This window comes from Lepidochelys olivacea, assembly GCF_965140295.1.
Source record: "Lepidochelys olivacea isolate rLepOli2 genome assembly, chromosome: 3".
Taxonomy (NCBI): domain Eukaryota; kingdom Metazoa; phylum Chordata; order Testudines; family Cheloniidae; genus Lepidochelys; species Lepidochelys olivacea.
Window position 1 is genome coordinate 160,490,962 of NC_140413.1, and position 18,739 is coordinate 160,509,700.

The 18,739-nt window shown below is 41.0% G+C and overlaps 1 protein-coding gene across 3 annotated transcripts in view; it reads left to right on the forward strand.

Moving 5' to 3' along the window:
- Window positions 1–18,739, forward strand: part of TP53BP2 (tumor protein p53 binding protein 2) — an 84,274-nt gene that overhangs the window by 44,803 nt on the left and 20,732 nt on the right. For all 3 annotated transcript variants that reach the window (XM_084624168.1, XM_084624169.1, XM_084624170.1), the window contains 11 exons: window positions 1,430–1,604; window positions 3,385–3,566; window positions 3,965–4,129; window positions 4,470–4,707; window positions 8,205–8,333; window positions 8,776–8,924; window positions 9,738–10,224; window positions 10,631–11,403; window positions 13,445–13,582; window positions 14,487–14,620; window positions 17,405–17,571. In XM_084624168.1, coding sequence (XP_084480294.1) covers window positions 1,430–1,604; window positions 3,385–3,566; window positions 3,965–4,129; window positions 4,470–4,707; window positions 8,205–8,333; window positions 8,776–8,924; window positions 9,738–10,224; window positions 10,631–11,403; window positions 13,445–13,582; window positions 14,487–14,620; window positions 17,405–17,571 — 2,737 coding nt within the window. The remainder of the gene's footprint in view (window positions 1–1,429; window positions 1,605–3,384; window positions 3,567–3,964; window positions 4,130–4,469; window positions 4,708–8,204; window positions 8,334–8,775; window positions 8,925–9,737; window positions 10,225–10,630; window positions 11,404–13,444; window positions 13,583–14,486; window positions 14,621–17,404; window positions 17,572–18,739) is intronic.

Here is an 18,739-nt window from a genome sequence, read left to right on the forward strand (position 1 = left end):
AAGGAAATCAAACAGGAAAAACTGGATGTACACAGTTTCTCAATCTGCCCTGTGGTTGTCTTCCAGCATCTGCATAAATAATCTGGATGACCATCCATCAGGCAGGTTTTCTATGTGGCCTGCACCTTGCAAAAGAAGAATTTGTTTCAACTGGGATGCCTCTCTTTCCTGGAGGATTATTAGGAAGTCCAAGTTGTTCACACACCCAGTCTTTTCACCATTCCTGCTGAGTTACTCCTTCCATTTGTTCTCAAGGCCACCTTCCAGCTGAATCCTATCAGATCATCTCTGAAGAAAATAAACCAATTTATGCTTTTCTAGAGCAGTGATTTTCAACATGGGGTCCACAGACTGCCTGAGACTTCCAAAGGGGTCCATACTGCCATTTGCCCCTTTTTAAGGGGTCCACAAATGAAAAAAGGTTGAAAACCACTGTTCTAGAGTGAGGCTGTGATGTTTACTAGTTGGTATTCCCGAGCACGTGGGGGAAAACACCAAACTGATGCAACATAGGATACTGCAGGTGCTACTTGGGTTAACTATGAAAGTGACCCACGTGGCCCTTTTTTCTTCAAGATCATTAAAGACCAATATTTTCAAACATGACTAGTGATTTTGGGTGCCTCAAATTCTGCCCAATTTGAGATGCCTTAAAGGGGCCTGGGTGTGTGTGTGAGGTTTGTTTGTTTCCAAAAAGTGCTGAGCACCCACCCCAAAACACTGGTCATCTTTGAAAATCTGGGCCATGATATTTTGATGGGGTGCTTGAATAACCCCTGGTAACTATATATTCTCCATTAACTGCTGGAACAAACTACCAAGGGAAGCAGTGGCATCTCCGTGTCCTGAAGTCTTTAAATCAAGACTGCGTGCCTTTCTGGAAGGACTTAGTCAAACACAAGCTATTGGGCTCAATATAGGGTAACTGGGTAAAATCTCTTAGCCTGTCACATACAGGAGATCAGACTAGATGATATAATGGTCCCTCTGCCTTTAATCCAATTGTTCATAGAGTCATACATTTTAAGATATGGAGATGCTTTTCTAGTGCAGCATCAATGGTACTCTGTCTCTCCAAGAGTTCTAAACCAAATGCACCTTTCCTGCCAAGGCTGTCATTGGAGAATTGATGTGGCCAGTTCAGCACATGGATTCTATGCTGTGTGCTTCTCTCTTGGAAAGACTTCACAACCCACTTCTGTAAGCAAAGCCAATCACCTTTGTTGTAGTAGCTGTGATCATTACTTTCCTGATTTGAGACGTCTGACATCTGATTATGGGATAGAACCTTAATATGCAATACGTGACATGATACTTTGTCTCTTAAGACTACTGCATCTGAGATTATATCCATCAGTACATTACCTTGATCAAGCATATAACCTATTCAAAAATTAATTGCTAAATTGCTTCCTGTCTCTACCTGCAGGAGCAGCGTTTGAAATTCCTGAAACAGCAGGATCAGCGACAGCAACAGCAAGCTGCTGAAAAGGAAAAACTTAAGCGACTAAAGGAAATTGCTGAGAATCAGGAAGCCAAGTTGAAGAAAGTGAGAGCACTCAAAGGCCATGTGGAGCAGAAAAGACTCAGCAATGGAAAACTCGGTGAGCCGCTTTAGAGAGGACATATTGGGGGTGGGGGGAGAGAGTTGTTGTCTGAAATAGCTCATAAAACATTCTTGGACAGTGGAACTTCCATTTTAAAATTTAAAGCTTTTCAGTTAAAATGTTCCTGTGCAGAGTCAATCAACTGAATGTTTTGAAAAATCTGAAAAATATTATTAAAATATCTGTTAGGTGATCCCTTTGATCTCCCTGCAAATGGTGGGTTGATGCTTAAAGTACATTTTTCTATCTTTTTGTCCAATTTCATTTTAAATGTCCAAACAATGTTTCTACCACATCCCTAGGGAAACTCTATTCTTCAGCCTAGTATAGTGTTTTTAACTTCATCCTAGTTAAACTTCCTTTGAATCACATTTAAATATTTTTTTTTCCATCCTTGATATTAGCAACCTTTAAATATTTAGACTGTTACATCCTCCTCCTTTAATCATCCCTGACAAAAGCTCTGCATGCTGCATGGCATACTATCCCTACTGCCTTTTGAACAGGAGCTGGCTTCTTAGACTCTAGTTTATTTTTTTGCAATACTACTTTTGTGATTATCTTGCCACCAAATAGTTTTTTGGGGTGTCACATCTTGGCCAGTTGATCATAGTGTCACATGCTTGCTTCAAATTTCATATGAGTTCAAATATTTTCTTTCCCCTTCTATATAATAGTATTGTGCAAAGAGGCTTTTTTACAGCAAAGTTGAAAGAAAAATAGTCTTATTCATGTCAAAAACACACATGGTGCTTTACAGATATAAATTAAAGCAAGGCCCCAGGCTTGAGCAGCTTACAGTATAACTCAAAGATAATGCAATGAGCAGACATCAGATAATGAGTGGAAGGTAGTAATGGGTCAACAAAATAAGCAAAGTTGGGAAACTGTTGGGAGAATATATGTTATAGGTGACAGTATGTTTATGCCTGCTTCTGTAATTTTCACTCCATGCATCTGAAGAACTGAGGTTGTATTTTTTTTTTTTTTTTTTTTTTTTTTTTTTAACCCACGAAAGCTTATGCCCAAATAAATCTTAGTCTTTCAGATGCCACCGGACTACTCGTTGTTTTTGTGGATACAGACTAACACTGCTACCCCTCTGATACTTGGCAGTCCTTTTAGTTGTCATGTCTCATTAACTACTTATAAGACATACAATATTAATTAAAGTTTAACACAATGGGTTCAGACAGTAGAAATTCCTGATTTGGAGTGTCTCGATAGAATGCTATTTGTGATAAGCTTGTAAGTCCATTCAGAGATCCCAAGAGATTTGATGACATATTGAATAACTTGGATATATACTCAGTCATTCATACTATCTAACGATAAGACTCTGCATATTGTAAAAGCACCTACCTGAGTGTTACGGGGTTAATTTCCTTGAGCAGTTCTTGCATGATGCTGGAGTTAGCTTCCTCCTGGTAACTCAGCCTGATAAGTTTGCATTCAAATGATCAAAGCAATATTTATTTTGGTTGTTTCTCACCAATGCATTTGATGCACAGAATTAATGTTAAATTTGGGATTTACTGGAACTAACTTTCCTTACTATGTATTTTGCAAAGACCCAGAAAACAAATTAACTTTAGTCTAAGAAGCACCTATAAAGGATATTTGTGTCCAATTGATTTGTAACTGCCTGTTGTAGACCTGGCTCCAGCACTGTGCTGAAGAACTGCAGGGTGTTCTCTGTTCCCTTAACTGCTGCCTTGGATGCAACCCACGTTTGGTTCTTTCTCAGATGCAGCTATTGTGCTTTCTTCCTTTCTAGTGGAAGAAATTGAACAGATGAACAGTTTGTTCCAGCAAAAGCAGCGAGAGCTGGTACTGGCTGTGTCAAAGGTAGAGGAACTTACCAGACAACTGGAGATGCTGAAGAATGGCCGGATTGATGGTTACCATGACAACCAGTCTGCTGTAGCTGAGCTTGACCGACTGTACAAGGAGCTGCAGGTGATGGCAAATCTGCTTTGTAAATGAAAACTTTCAATAATGGCTAAAAGTTGGTAGGTCCGCTACTTGTCTTAAAAATACAGCACATTTCTATTCCTCCAAAGCCATAGAGCTGCATGAGATGTACATAGTCTTCAGTATTGTGAGAGCAGCATATCTATCCTATTCAAGATAACAGGTGGAATATACTGTATTGAACAGGTTGTATATATTGTTAAAGCAAAATTGACTAATCAACAGATTGTTATGGGGGGGGGGAGAAAAAAGTAACCTCAATTTGTGTGTATGACTTTACCTTTTAGAATTCTGTTTATTTCCTCAAGTGCCTCCTGGTCTTCATCCTGAATGCTGATCTGTTTTTTGTTCTTGGTTTGTTCCCCCCTTTTGAATATATTTAGTTGAGGAACAAACTGAACCAGGAGCAGAATGCCAAGCTGCAGCAACAGAGGGAGTGTTTAAACAAGCGCAACTCAGAGGTGGCAGTTATGGATAAGCGTGTTAATGAGCTGAGAGATCGACTGTGGAAGAAGAAGGCAGCACTGCAACAGAAGGAGAATGTACCGGTAAGGGCTGGATAGTTGATGATAATCCTGTTTAGTTTGCTGCCCAAACAATATTAAGTCAAGACCCTGCTTGTGGGGAAGGCTGTTCTTCTCTCACCCTTGGTGGTGATAGTCTTGTATTATTAAAGTGCTTTTCATGCTGCGTTGGTGTTAACCTACTTAGTGTTCATAGTCAAGAGCTTTTTTTATGCTGCTGTTAGATAGCCCTGGTATATTTACTTGGACTGTAAAGAAACCTTACTTTTAATAAGAGAATGCTACTGCTTTTTTATGCCTCTTTCCTGACTCCTGTGGTGTGTACTGCCATATTCAATTATTTTTACTTGCATTCTTTATTTAGATTTCTTCAGATGGGAATCTACCCCAGCAAGTGGTATCTGCCCCAAGTCGCGTGGCAGCGGTAGGTCCTTATATCCAATCCTCCACCATGCCACGTGTTGCGTCCAGGCCTGAACTTCTAGTGAAACCTGCATTTCCAGAGGGGATCCCAACTTTGCAGGCACCTGATGGTCCACTGAAAACACAAACTCTGCCGAATATGAGAGCTGCAGGTGTTTCTCAAGCTAAAGCTTCTGCTGGTAATTTATCTAATTCTCAGTTTCTATTAAATTCCTTCCACAAAAGCTGCTTTTTTTTTTTTAAACTTTCATCTTCTTCTAGTCTCTCTGTCTTTACATTAGCACCCCAAACAGTATTACAACTAGATTAAAATGACTCTGTTGGTTAGCGATTTTCCTGCCATTACAGAGAAGGAGACCAATTCAGCATCTGTGTACCCTAGCAGATTGGTGGGAATCCTGAAGATGTTAAACTCAGTAATGAAGCAATCCAAGATCCTTTATCACGCATTTGGGGAATAAAACCTGTAACACTGGCTTTACTATAAATGTTCAGTCATTGGTGGGGTGGAGGGGAAACAGGCTGACCTTTGGTGGCAAATTGCTGATCATAGGATGACTATGAGCCACCAATGTGATATGGCCGTGAGAAAACAGCTAATGCGGTCTTGGGATGCATCAGGCGAGGTATTTCCAGTAGAGATAAGGAGGTTTTAGTACCGTTATACAAGGCACTGGTGAGACCTCACCTGGAATACTGTATGCAGTTCTGGTCTCCCATGTTTAAGGATGAATTCAAATTGGAACAGGTACAGAGAAGGGCTACTAGGATGATCCAAGGAATGGAAAACTTGTCTTATGAAAGGAGACTCAAGGAGCTTGGCTTGTTTAGCCTAACTAAAAGAAGGTTGAGGAGAGATGATTGCTCTCTATAAATATATCAGAGGGATAAATACCGGAGAGGGAGAGGAATTATTTAAGCTCAGTACCAATGTGGACACAAGAACAAATGGATATAAACTGGTCATTGGGAAGTTTAGACTTGAAATTAGACGAAGCTTTCTAACCATCAGAGGAGTGAAGTTTTGGAATAGCCTTCCGAGGGAAGCAGTGAGGGCAAAAGATCTATCTGGCTTTAAGATTAAACTCAATAAGTTTATGGAGGAGATGGTATGATGGGATAACATGATTTTGGCAATTAATTGATCTTGAAATATTCATGGTAAATAGGCCCAATGGCCTGTGATGGGATGTTAGATGGGGTGGGATCTGAGTTACTACAGAGAATTGTTTCCTGGGTATCTGGCTGATGAATCTTGCCCATATGCTCAGGGTTTAGCTGATCGCCATATTTGGGGTCGGGAAGGGATTGGAAGAGGCCCTGGAGGTTTTTTGCCTTCCTCTGTAGCATGGGGCACGGGTCACTTTCTGGAGGATTCTCTGCTCCTTGAAAGTCTTTAAACCACGATTTGAGGACTTCAATCGCGCAGACATAGGTGAGAAGTTTTTCGCAGGAGTGGTGGGTGAAATTCTGTGGCCTGCGTTGTGCAGGAGGTCAGACTAGATGATCATAATGGTCCCTTCTGACCTAAATAGCTATGAATCTATGTAGGGAGCAACAGTTTGGTCTTGGTTACTGGTCTTGGTTACTCCTGCTGGTGTAAAAGGAGTGCTTGTGGGCTTGGCATGTTTTTTCCATGCAATTCTTGCCATGAAATGACATTTGCTTTACCTCTAATCAGTCAATGTGGAAAAACTGAGAGATGTAAAAACATCCTTTGTGCTTTCACAGGGACACAAGACCCCTGAGAGAGAAATGCATAAGAGAAACCCAACATATCACAAAAGGGGGAAAGAGGCTGAATTGTGCAGTACTCATTGCTCCTCTTCTTCATTCCTTCCCCATCACTAATATTTAAGAAGTAGTCATTGCACAGAGATGGTGCAAATGTCCTTCAGTGCTCAGCAAATATTTTGGAAGTAGAGACTAAAATTGCTGGAGTGGAACTCAAGCCTTGGTGTAATAAGGACTCTCACCTCTTGAGTGCCTCTTGCTGCTTTCAGGGGTGACAAGTCCAACAATGCTATTTATCTACCCTCATTAGGGTCTTCAGCCCTAGCTCTGGGCCCTTTAAATTCAGCTCTTTACTTGGACTTCCAAACAAGCCTTGTCTCTTTCTGAGGGTTTACACCACTTCACCAGTGGGGGAACCTGGGCCTGCCCACTACTCTGGGCTCCAACCCCTGAACCCTATAACCACAGCCACATACTGCTCATTTCAATTTGTTGCTGCTACTTCCCTGGGCCTCCTCCCACCTGGCCCCTTTATCTTAGGGGTTAAAGTTCTCAGGACCTCTTGTTCCCAGCTTCAGCAAATGCAGACACTACCAAATTCTAGTAGTCCCTCAAGCTCCTGTGGCCAGAGAAGAACACCCTGCCGTTTCTCTCTGGTCCCAGCAAGGAACTGACTCACTAAGGCAAGGCCCCGCAACTCCCATTTATCTGAGCCTGCTGGGCTCGGATTGGCTGCTTCTGTACAGCCTCTCTAGGCAACCCTGGAGGACCCACCTTGGTTGCCCCATTCCTGGGGTTATGTGTAGTAGGACCATGGGGCCTCCAGTAGGAGGCCACGAAGGATCTGGTACATAGCATCACACTTGGCCATAGTGAAACCTAAATTTTAATCACCAGAGCTCTCTGTCCTATATCCCCCTTTGATTCCCTTCTCTTGAACCTATGACCTCGCTCCTGCCCCTGTTTTCTCATTTGTTGACCCCGGGAATCAGCTGATCCCTGGTTCCATGGCTTCTTGATTGAAGGGGAGTGGGCTTTTAATTTTAGACAGCAAATAGGTTGCTAACCTTACTTTCTATAGTGAAACCTTGCTATGTGTAGTGCTGTGCTGCTTCTGCATGAGATTGACTCACTCTAGTTATATTTTATCTCTAGCATGGTCATAGTCACTGGTTACCAAGAGGTACTATTTCTGATCTTTTAGTTCAGAACAGAAATTGTCTTAAAAGTTTGTCCTCTGTTGTTAAAGTAGAAATCCAGTTCAAATATTATTAGAAGGGTGTTATCTTGCAAATACATAGTGAAACTGTTTACTTCTACAATATTGAAACTAAGAACAAGATCTGTGCATCAGCTTAATTGTTTTTGAAGTAGACTTTATATCTGCTCTAGTGAATTTAAAGAGCATCCCTCTCTAATTCAGTGTCTGTTTGCACACTGAATATACAGATTATTTTTCTGTTGTTTTGGATGTCACTAGCTGGATTTACTACTACTTTAATGCATCATATTTTTCTGTAGTTTGCATTAAATCCCTCTTCCTTCCCCCCTCCCCCGCCACCCCAGTTTCGTGTTTTACAGACTATATTTTATTAGCCAAGAAAAGTTGCATACCAACCAGGAGCATGCCAGTGAAAACACCAGTCTAGGGGATTTTGCCTAAAAAAGTTACAATCCCAAAATGCAGACAAATACCGACATTAGTGAGCTTCACTGCTGTGGGAAATATAAAAGTTGGGTTAACTTTTTATGTTGTAATTAAAGGCAAAATGTGTCCAAGCCTTGCAATGGATTCTTAAAAAGCCTGAGGAATCTAGAGTGATATTTATCTTAAATTATATGCTGGAGGAATCTCATTTAATGAAGAGGCTAATGAACAATGGTCAATAAATGAAAATGGTTTTAGTTAAAACTGTTTTTCTTTCCTCTGTTTACACACTAGGCCCTACAATCCCAGGTTCAAAACCTCCACCATCTGTCCCTGAATGGTGTAATTCAAATGCAGACAATTTCATTAGCCAAGGACCAGTCTCTTCTTCAGCAAAAGGAAATGTGACTAATGAAGGGCAAGGTAAGTTCTTATTTGTCTTGTACAAAATTTACGTTTTATTCATATTTGCTAATCTATACACTGGTGAGAAACCAGTTAACATTTATGAGTTGATGCCTATAATTCACTTTAGTAATAGAATTGAAGACAGTAGGTTTGCTACAGTAACCTGCAAAAACCACTAACAATCTACTGGTGGTTGGTTTTTTGTTTTTTAAAGCCCCTAATTTTGTATGGTGGTGTTACAGTAGAGAATATTGCCCACAGACCTGGTCTGGTTTGGTTTGCATCTTATGTACAACTTTTCTTGGGGTCTTTAGAGTATGGCTTGGGGGTGTGGGGTAGGATTATATAAAAGCTTCCCTATACAAGTCCATACAGTGACAGAAGAGTAAAATGGGCCTCTTATTGATGCAAATGGATTCCAGATATTTGCCTTAATTCTGCCTTTCCTCTCCTTCAGCTGGTGATGGAGAGACTCTCCTGCGAGAGAAGAAGGAGAAAGTGCGTCCTTTCTCAATGTTTGATTCTGTGGATCAGTCCACTGGAGGGCCAGCATTGGGCTCGCTGAGAAAAAACCAGAGCAGTGAAGACCTCCTGCGAGATGCTCAGGTATGCAGAAAATGCATAGTCCTCTTCTAGTTTTGCACTTATCTCATTTTCCTGCATTCCAGGAAACCCTTCCATTAATGATTGCCGCACAGCTTCACAAACACTGCCATAAAAAAATTGTGAAAGGGCCCCCGTTCTTTTCAGGGAATACTAGAGGGGAATTGTAGGGTTCTAATGTGAGTAGGTAGCTCTCAAAATCAACACCCTCTACCTACTCTGAGTATTTATCATGAGCAAGTAGTTGTGCTATTCACATTTGCTTGCATGCAATCAATATTTCCTTGCTAAGATGCTATACAGAACCTATGCTTTAAAACAAACTGTTTAGGTTTGAGTATCTGTTTACACAATTTGGTAGCATCCCTTAGATCTTAAATAAATCACAACAGGATTCAGTAATCTGTGACTAAAAATTCAGGTGCTACATGTGAAAATAGAGAGGATGCAGAAGTTAGAATAAATGTATGTATGTATGTATCATTGTAGTAAATATCCTGCTAGCCTTACAGAACTACTGTGATTCCTCCATAATTTGATCACTTTAACAGACCCTTTCAACTGCCAGATATTTAGACTTTCTGTGGCCAATTCAGGGATTGTGTACAACAGCTGTGATTATAATTCAAATCTTGGTATTTCGTGCATTCTTATGAATAACAATAGAGACCATAAATAGCACTGCAGAAATAATCACATCTGTAGCTATTGTGCTGTCTACACAGTGTCTTTCCCACCAGATCTGTTAGAACACCCTTTTTAAAACAGTGCCAGATTAGACTTTCATTAATTCAGCTATATTTTTTTGTCTTGCAGATTGCCAACAAAAATGTGACAAAAGTACCACCGCCTGTTCCCACTAAACCAAAACAGATAAACTTGCCTTATTTTGGTCAAGCCAGTCAGCTACCTTCTGATACTAAGCCTGATGGAAATCCACAGAAGCTGCCTTTGGCTATTGTAACAGTGGGGAACAAACAGAAGTCAGCAGCCCAGCAGCCACCCCATAATTCCCAGCAAATCCAACAACGAATCTCTGTGCCTCCCAGTGGTCCTGCCACTAGCCAGGACCAAATTCTTTCCTCATCCAAACAAGAGAGCCCACCTGCAGCAGCTGTGAGACCTTTCACCCCTCAGCCATCCAAAGAAACTCCACTTCCATCATTTCGAAAGCCACAGACCGTGGCTGCTAGTTCAATATACAGCATGTACACGCAGCAGCAGACCCCTGGGAAGAATTTTCAGCAGGCAGTGCAGAGCGCCTTGACAAGGGCACAGACCAGAGGCCCCCACTTCCCAAGCAGTAAGGATGTGGATATCTTTCACTTTCCTTTGTAAAATTCCATGGGAACTGTAATGTGTATATCTCTTTCTTAGGGAATCAAGAGTGATATGGAAGCTATAAATTGTTAGCTACTAAAGGTCAGTGTTTGTAGTAGAGAGAACAGTAGTGAAGTGTACACTGTCAACTCCTCCTCCCCCCCGCAAGATGCTTGTGTAAAATATGGTTACCTGTATCTGTCCTCTTACCCTGGTCTCTAAAACAATACCTTTCTTCCAACTTTGGGGAGGTGTTATTTTAATATCTGTAGGATAAGGCTGGTTTCTAGCAGATTCAAAAGGATACGATTATTCTACCTTCTCACTATAGTAGATTGTTCTTTTTGTTGGTCAAATACTTAGTTTTCTCTTTCTGAATTGCTCATCAGTGTACGGCAAGCCTGTGATTACTGGAACCGGTGCACAAAATCCGTCACAGCAGACGGAGAACGTCTACTCAAATAGCCAAGGCAGTCCGGAGCCCGAAATGGAGACAATAGCTTCTGCCCATGAGAATCCTGAAACTGAACGAATTCCTCGCCCACTCAGCCCAACCAAACTGTTGCCTTTCTTATCCAACCCTTACCGAAATCAGAGTGATGCCGATTTGGAGGCCCTAAGGAAGAAGCTGTCTAATGCACCAAGGCCACTGAAGAAGCGTAGCTCTATTACTGAGCCAGAAGGTCCGAATGGGCCTAATATTCAGAAGCTTTTGTATCAGAGAACCACTCTGGCTGCCATGGAGACTATCTCAACCCCATCATATCCATCTAAACAAACCTCCACGTCTGCCAGTCCTGAAAGCCCAATGGAAATCCAGAACCCTTATCTAAGCACAGAATCTGAGAAAGAAGTGGTTCCTTCCACACCTGAACCAGCCATCACCGAGGAAGCAGAAAACACAAGCACAGATCAGAATGAAGTGCCTCTGCCTTCAGCAGGCCTAGATAGCGTGCCTGAGGTAACATCAGACAGTGATGCACTCGTGCAATCTGAAATGGAGGAACCAAGTCTAGAGTCATCAGAACCACTGGAAGTTTACATGGAGGAATATCCTCCATACCCACCACCTCCTTACCCATCAGGAGAACCAGAAGGATTGGGAGAGGACTCCTTCAGTATGCGACCCCCTGAAGTCACTGGACAGTTTTCCTTACCTCCTGTAAGTACCAGCCCCTCTAGTTAACCTAAGATTTGATTACTTCATGGGTCGTTTTAGGCTTCACCAATAGAAGCTGTGCATTGCACTGTGTAGTAGGCTGTAGAGATTTCCTACCAGCATGTGGGAGAATAGTCACCTTAGCAGGCTATAAGTCCCTCTCTGTCAGTGTCCAGTCTAGCTGTATTGATATCCTGTTTTTTTCTAAAAGTATTTACTCTGGTTAAAAATTTCAAATACTACTCAACACAGAACAATCCTAGAGTTCCTTTTTGTGTTTGTGAAAACGGCGTTCTCAGCATAAATCTCCATTTCATGCAAAGCTAATTCCATTTTAGAGGTAATAAAATTGTGGTTTTGAGATGGTAAATGCTTCTTGAAATCTTCATTCACATTATTATTGATACTTGGTGGAGCCTAATATGCTTAGTACAGGATCATGTTGTATATTGGAAGTGTACTATCTAAACAACTTGTGGTGCTAAAGGCTATAGTTAACTTTCATTCTAAAATTAGCACAAGATACTTGCATCCATTTTACTGAAGTTTAGTTGTTTTTATGATTCTCTACAATTCCAACTAATTAGCATCAGTGTAGTCCATATGGAGTCCATATGGGTTAATGGTGCCACTTACGAGCTACTAAAATAAACAGTAAGAAAACCCGTTTTGAGACGACAAAACATGCCTCACAACCACTGGTTTAGAACAGAAATGTTAAATGTTTTCGGTTCCGCACGCAATAGGTTGGTGTACAAAAGTGGGATTCCACAAAGTCAACTGGAAAGCAGAGGAGCTAATAGCTTTCAATCCAGTTCACTTTGTCTTCTGATGTCGCATGGAGTACCAGTTACCTTCCCCCTCCCTCCGCCACCCCCCAAAAAAAGCCCTTAGCAGAAAACTTGCAGATGTAAAGAACTTGAACAATTGGGATTTCCCATATCCCAAGAACTCAATTCAGTTGATCACCTTTGAGGCCATTTTGAATGTATTTTGGAAACTTTTCTCTTTGCAATACTGATTCTAGACTGATGTGAAGAAATGAGTCAAGAAGTTGAGCCCATTTCTTGACAGGCTGGTTTGGTTTGGTGTGTTTGGTTTTTTTTGTTTTTGTTGAAAAATCCTGGCTTTTTGTAATTTATTTTTCTGGAAATCTCAAAGTAGTGTCAATCCACTTACAGATCATAGATTGGTCTCTTCATCTGCAGAATGTTTTTTGTTTTGTTTTTGTTCCTGTTTATTTAAATGAGCAGAAGCCAATATGACTCACTTCTGTTGACATCTTTTTTCCTGACATATGTCAGCAGGAATTTGCATAGCCCTATGAATAATGTTTGCTGCTGCTGCACGGGCAGCTGGGGATATCGCTGTTTTTAACAAATACTCATTCTCAACAATAGTGTGTTGGGCTTTAAAATAAGTGTTTGTAAAGTCAAAATTGTTTCCAACACAGCTGTAAAAGTGTTAACTTAGATCTAAATATGGTTCTACAGGATCCCTTTAAAATTTTCTTTAATGTAGCCAGATGACTTGCTTCTGTAATCCCTGTTCCTACTAACGAGTTTTTAATAATTTGTTGAAATCCAGAAGGACTGTAATTTACACCAGCGTGTTAAAAATGTCTTATGGAATCCTAATTTTTCATCCTTCTAGTTACTGTGTAGCTTTTGACAGATTGATGATAAAATGCTGTGAATACAAAAATGCACTCATTCAATAATATTTTATCTTGTTAGTATTTTTAGTTGGCTTCTAGTTTAATGATTTTGCCGTGTTAGGACCATGGGAATTGCTGTATTAGACTGGACCATCAGTCTCATCTCCAGCAGTGGCCCTTATCTGAGCCCTCAGAGGCTGGCAAAAATCTCCCATTATGTATCTAGCTATCTCTGCAGTGCTATGCAGGAAGAGTAGTGGTTTAGAACATCATAAGTCTAGATTTCATAATAAGTTTCTACCATTGTTCTCAGTGTATCAGTTTTGTATTCTTGTTCCACCTAGGCAAGAATTCCTAAAACCTGTATTTTTCCCCCCCGCCCCCCAGGGGAAGAGGACGAATTTACGTAAAACTGGCTCCGACAGGATTGCCCATGGAATGAGAGTGAAATTCAACCCCCTTGCATTGCTTTTAGATTCATCTTTGGAGGGAGAATTTGACCTTGTGCAGAGAATCATTTATGAGGTAAAAATATTATAAGAGATGTGATTAAAATTGAAGTTTATCTGTACATGTCTCAGTTTGTAATTTAGAGAAACTTTGACATTAAATGTTGAGAAGATGGCATCAGGTCTATAAGAGATGGTCCCACTTATGGGTCAGTTCAATTGGCAGCATATCCATAGTGTATGTTCTGGATATTCAATGTTAAGTCTTTTTAGGGAATAATTTTGCCATGTTGTCCATAGTATGTCTTGACCTCTTCTGACAATATGTAATCTATAATATATCAAATGACTTGATAACACACAAATACAAATCACTAACTTACCTTGCTTACGTTTCAATGTGAAATACTCAAGAATCCTGACTCCCAAATCCAAAAAGTTGCCATGCCATCCCTCTAACATTTAGCTCTGATCAATTCTGTAATTATCTGGACACTGCAAGTATTCCCTGTAAACCATTTTCAGTGTTTGACTGTTACAGTGAATTTCAGTTAAGTGTACATGTGAGACTTCATGGGGGTTTGTATTCATTTAGTTCAGGGGTTCTCAAACTGGGTGTCATGACCCCTCAGGGGGTCACAAGGTTACTACTTGGGGGGTTGCTAGCTGTCAACCTCCACCCCAAATCCTGCTTCGCCTCCAGCATTTATAATAGTGTTAAATATAAAAAGTGTTTTTAATTTATAACAGCTGTCGCACTCATAGGCTTGCTGTGTGAAAGGGGTCACCAATACAAAAGTTTGAGAACCACTGATTTAGTTGCTGCTTGTTGCCCATATCCATCACAGAAACTTCGCTCTTAAGTAATCTTTCAAAACAAGATGACAGTCTGTCCATTTTTATATATGGTTCCATCTGGACAATAGTGTTGTAGACAAAAGCATTTGAATGTGAATGGCTTCTTTTTCTGTGCCCTGTAGGTTGAAGATCCCAGCCTGCCCAATGATGAAGGAATTACAGCACTTCACAATGCCGTGTGTGCTGGTCACACAGAGATTGTAAAGTTTCTGGTACAGTTTGGTGTGAATGTTAATGCTGCAGATAGTGATGGATGGTAAGGACAGTCTTCAGTTTCCTTTAAGTGGTATTAGTGTGAAAACCCATTGCCAAAGAACAGCTCCTTTTGGGCTGCCCTGAATTAATCTTATGGGAGTGTGACTCTCGAACTTGGCACCCTACTTTTTGTACAGCAAACTGGAGCTGGAAGCATTCCCTCCATGAAGCTCTGAGTTCTGGACAGGTGGGATTTCAACTGTTGCAGCACAAGGTGGTCTTATTGAAAGAGAATGGAGCGTGAGAATTATTCACTCCAATGTAAACAAAGTGCTGGAATATTACAGAGCTAATTAGTGATGCTTTTCCTGCTGGAGAACCTGGTTGGTGAGGTGTCAAGTAAGGATATAGACAGGGTAAAAATATGGCCTGTTGATGAAGCCCTGCAGCGTAAGCTTCTGAACCTCTGCTAGATCAGTTTTCCTCACTCAGTTTGGCCACCACCTTGAGTGGGACAGAGGAGGAAGAAGGGCGTAACCCACAATGGAGAAGTTTGGAGGACAGAAAATCCTGAGGTTGAAGAGGACGTGGCTCAAAAAGACCCTGACTATAATGCTTCTGGCTTATAGTCAGTAGCTATAGTAATGCTATACTTGGTGTAGAAAACTTGTTCTTGTTTGGGTTTTATTTTGTTTGAAAATTAATATTTGAATCCTGCTGGGGTGGAAACAACTCTCAAGGAGAATCTGTGTTTTTTCAAGTGAACATTGCAAGCTATCTTGACTTTACTAAAGTTTTCGATACTGTCTTGCATGACCTTCTCATAAACAAACTAGGGAAATGCAACCTAGATGGAGCTACTATAAGGTGGCTGCAAAACTGGTTCGAAAACTGTTCCCAGAGAGTAGTTATCAGTGGTTCACAGTCATGCTAGGAAGGCATAACGAGGGGTGTCCTGCAGGGATCAGTTCTGGGTCCAGTTCTGTTCAATATCTTCATCAATGATTTAGATAATGGTATAGAGAGTACGCTTATAAAGTTTGTGGACTATACCAAGCTGGGAGGATAGGATTAAATTCAAAATGATCTGGACAAACTTGAGAAATGGTCTATAGTAAATAGGATGAAATTCAATAAGGACAAATGCAAAGTCCTCCATTTAGAAAGGAACAATCAGTTGCACACATACAAAATGGGAAATGACTGCGTAGGAAGGAGTACTGTAGAAAGGGATCTGGGAGTCAGTGGATCACAAGCTAAATATGAGTCAACCGTATAACGCTGTTGCAAAAAAAAGTGATTCTGGATGTATTAGCAGGAGCATTATAAGCAAAAAACGAGAAGTAATCCTTCTGCTCTACTCTGTCCTGATTAGGCCTCAACTGGAGTATTGTATCCAGTTCTGGGTGCCACATTTCAGGAAAGATGTGGACAAATTGGAGAGTCCAGAGAAGAGCAACAAAAATGATTAAAGGTCTAGAAAACATGACCTATTGGGTTTGTTTAGTCTGGAAAAGAGAAGACTGAGAGGGGACATGATAGTTTAAGTATGTAAAAGTTGTTACAAGGAGGAAGAAAAATTGTTTTTCTTAACGTCTGAGGATAGGACAAGAAGCAATGGGCTTAAATTGCAGCAAGGGAGGTTTAGATTGGACATTAGGAAAAAATTCCTAACTGTCAGAGTGGTTAAGCACTGGAATAAATTGCCTCGGGAGGTTGTGGAATCTCCATCACTGGAGATTTTTAAGAGCAAGTTAGACAAACTCTTGTCAGGAATGGTCTGCCATGAGTGCAAGGGACTGGACTAGATGACCTCTCAAGGTCCCTTCCAGTCCTATGATTCTATAATTCTTTAAATCTTTTAGCTGAGGCAGCTAATTGTATGAGGAGGAGCTTGTTTGCCCAAATTCCAAATGTCCCCTACAAAAGTGAAAACCTACATTTTGCTCACCCTGGCATAGGACAGTGAGTGTATTAGCCTTGCAAACTTGTCAGTCCTCTACTTGAGTGACTGGTTGGGGGAGGGGGGATCTTTCTTGTATCAGACACTGAAGACTTTTTTTTTTTTTAGGGGAGAAGAATTTCTTGCTAATAAAGGCCAATGTGACGGCTGCTGGCTTTACCATTGTTTGTTGTACTTCTAATTATATCAAAAGTGCCTAGAACCCAGGATAATAAATCTAAACACACACAATAAAATAATTAGGACCAATGGAAGGCAGGATTTTGTAGTTGTCTGTGTCCTTGAGACATGAATTCAGTAGGATTTTTGAGGTGGCTTTACCTGTCTTAATGAACATTCTTGTAATTTGACAGAGCAGAAAACTAGCATGATTACACTTTCCTGTTGGTAGCCAGATACTGGTAGTTGTGCTGCATCCACTTGGAGGCAACTTGATGTAATCTGGGAAATACAGCTACTGTTGGCTCTAGAAATTCATTGTTTCACATGTGGGGTCTTTACCGATGCAACATCTATTGCTATATCATGCATAAAAGCAGTCTGCCCCAAGAAATCAATGGGTATATCTACACCGCATCTGGGAGCGAGCCTCCTAACCCAAGTACACCAACTCTAGTGCACTATAAGCTGCTGTGAAGACATTGCTTCGACACTGTGACTCGGGCTCTGAAGCTCCTTTCCCCGCAGGCTTCAGAGCCCAGGTTCCAGCCTGAACCGCTGCAGCTCTACAGCTACTTTTAGTACCCTAGTGTGAGCCCTGCTAGCACAAGTCTGTCTGCCCGGGTGCGTGGCTCGCTTCCAGATGCAGTGTAGACATACCCAATAAGACCCTGAAAAGATGTCTTGAACCTAACAATCACTCTTCCTCTCCCCAATTTGTAGGACCCCTTTACACTGCGCAGCATCTTGCAACAACGTCCAGGTGTGCAAATTCCTAGTGGAATCAGGTGCTGCTGTGTTTGCTATGACCTACAGTGACATGCAGACGGCTGCAGACAAATGTGAAGAAATGGAAGAAGGCTACACCCAGTGCTCTCAGTTTCTGTATGGTATGTGTTCCGAGTTCAGTTCTGAAGAATACCAGCTGCTCCCTGGGGCCTTTCAGTATGTTTTTTGGGTCCGATTACTGAAGTGTGGCGAGCGTGAAATGAACAAGGCCTGCTGAGCAGAGGATACTTTGGTTTAATTGGAGAAGCTGAGTGAGATAACCCAATGGGAAAACCCTCCAAAGACCACGGGGAAAAGTCAGCCTGAATTCACCTATATGTGCTAACTGAAGTGGGTACAGAGTTCTCCTACTTGGGTTGTTAATGTTTGCTGAAAGGCTACTGTGTGTTGGCTTTCACGTGCTAGATTTATTAGAAATGAATATCGGAAGCAAGAAAGTTTTTGTCAAGTTTCTGAGCAGAGGTTTTGTGCTCTAAACTTGATTCCATACTGTTTCCTGTATTCTGTTACCCCATAATTACAATGCAGGATGTTTTTTAAGTCCTGTTCAAATAGTAAGGCTAGAAGGAGTAGCTGTTCAAAAGTACAGCCATCTTTGTCCTTTCTGAACTCTGCACAATATGGGAAATATATTGATCATTGAGGATCCCAAGCTTTTTTAACACATTCGTGTTGAAAGTTCAAATGTATTTTTCTCTTGTCTTCTGTCTACTGATCAGTTAAGGAGTCGACTGTCTTTTTAGAAGTAAGTGTGTGTGTGAGAGAGAGACTGGAGGACAGTAGTAAAAACACAGCTTTTTAGTTATACGTAGAACATAGGCAGTAGTTTGTACAAACTTCTGCAAGCTGCTTAAGCCAGTTGTCTCAAAGTTCCATGTCTATTCAGCTGTCCTCATTGGATTGCGATTGCTAACCAAAGAGTCACTTGGTTCCAAATAGAAAGGTGTTCTTTTGAAAGTAGGGAACCCAACTAAGTAGGATTTAAACTGAAGTCCTTTCAGATAGGCCTCAGGGTGACCTGTAGTGGCAAAATTTTAGGTCACTGTCCGTTTTTACAGAATAAAACTAGCGTCTTTAAGCAAGCAGTAGGACACTGGTTATGTATTTGATGTCTGGTTATTTTTGGACTTCAGAACCTATTAATATGATGTTTCTGGTAATCTACAACAATGATAGTAAGTTCATAAACTGGGAAAATCTGATTCCTGGTGCCAAGGAGTGAGTTCAGAATATTCCTTCCATTTGCCTTTTCACATGTTGCTTTTTAAA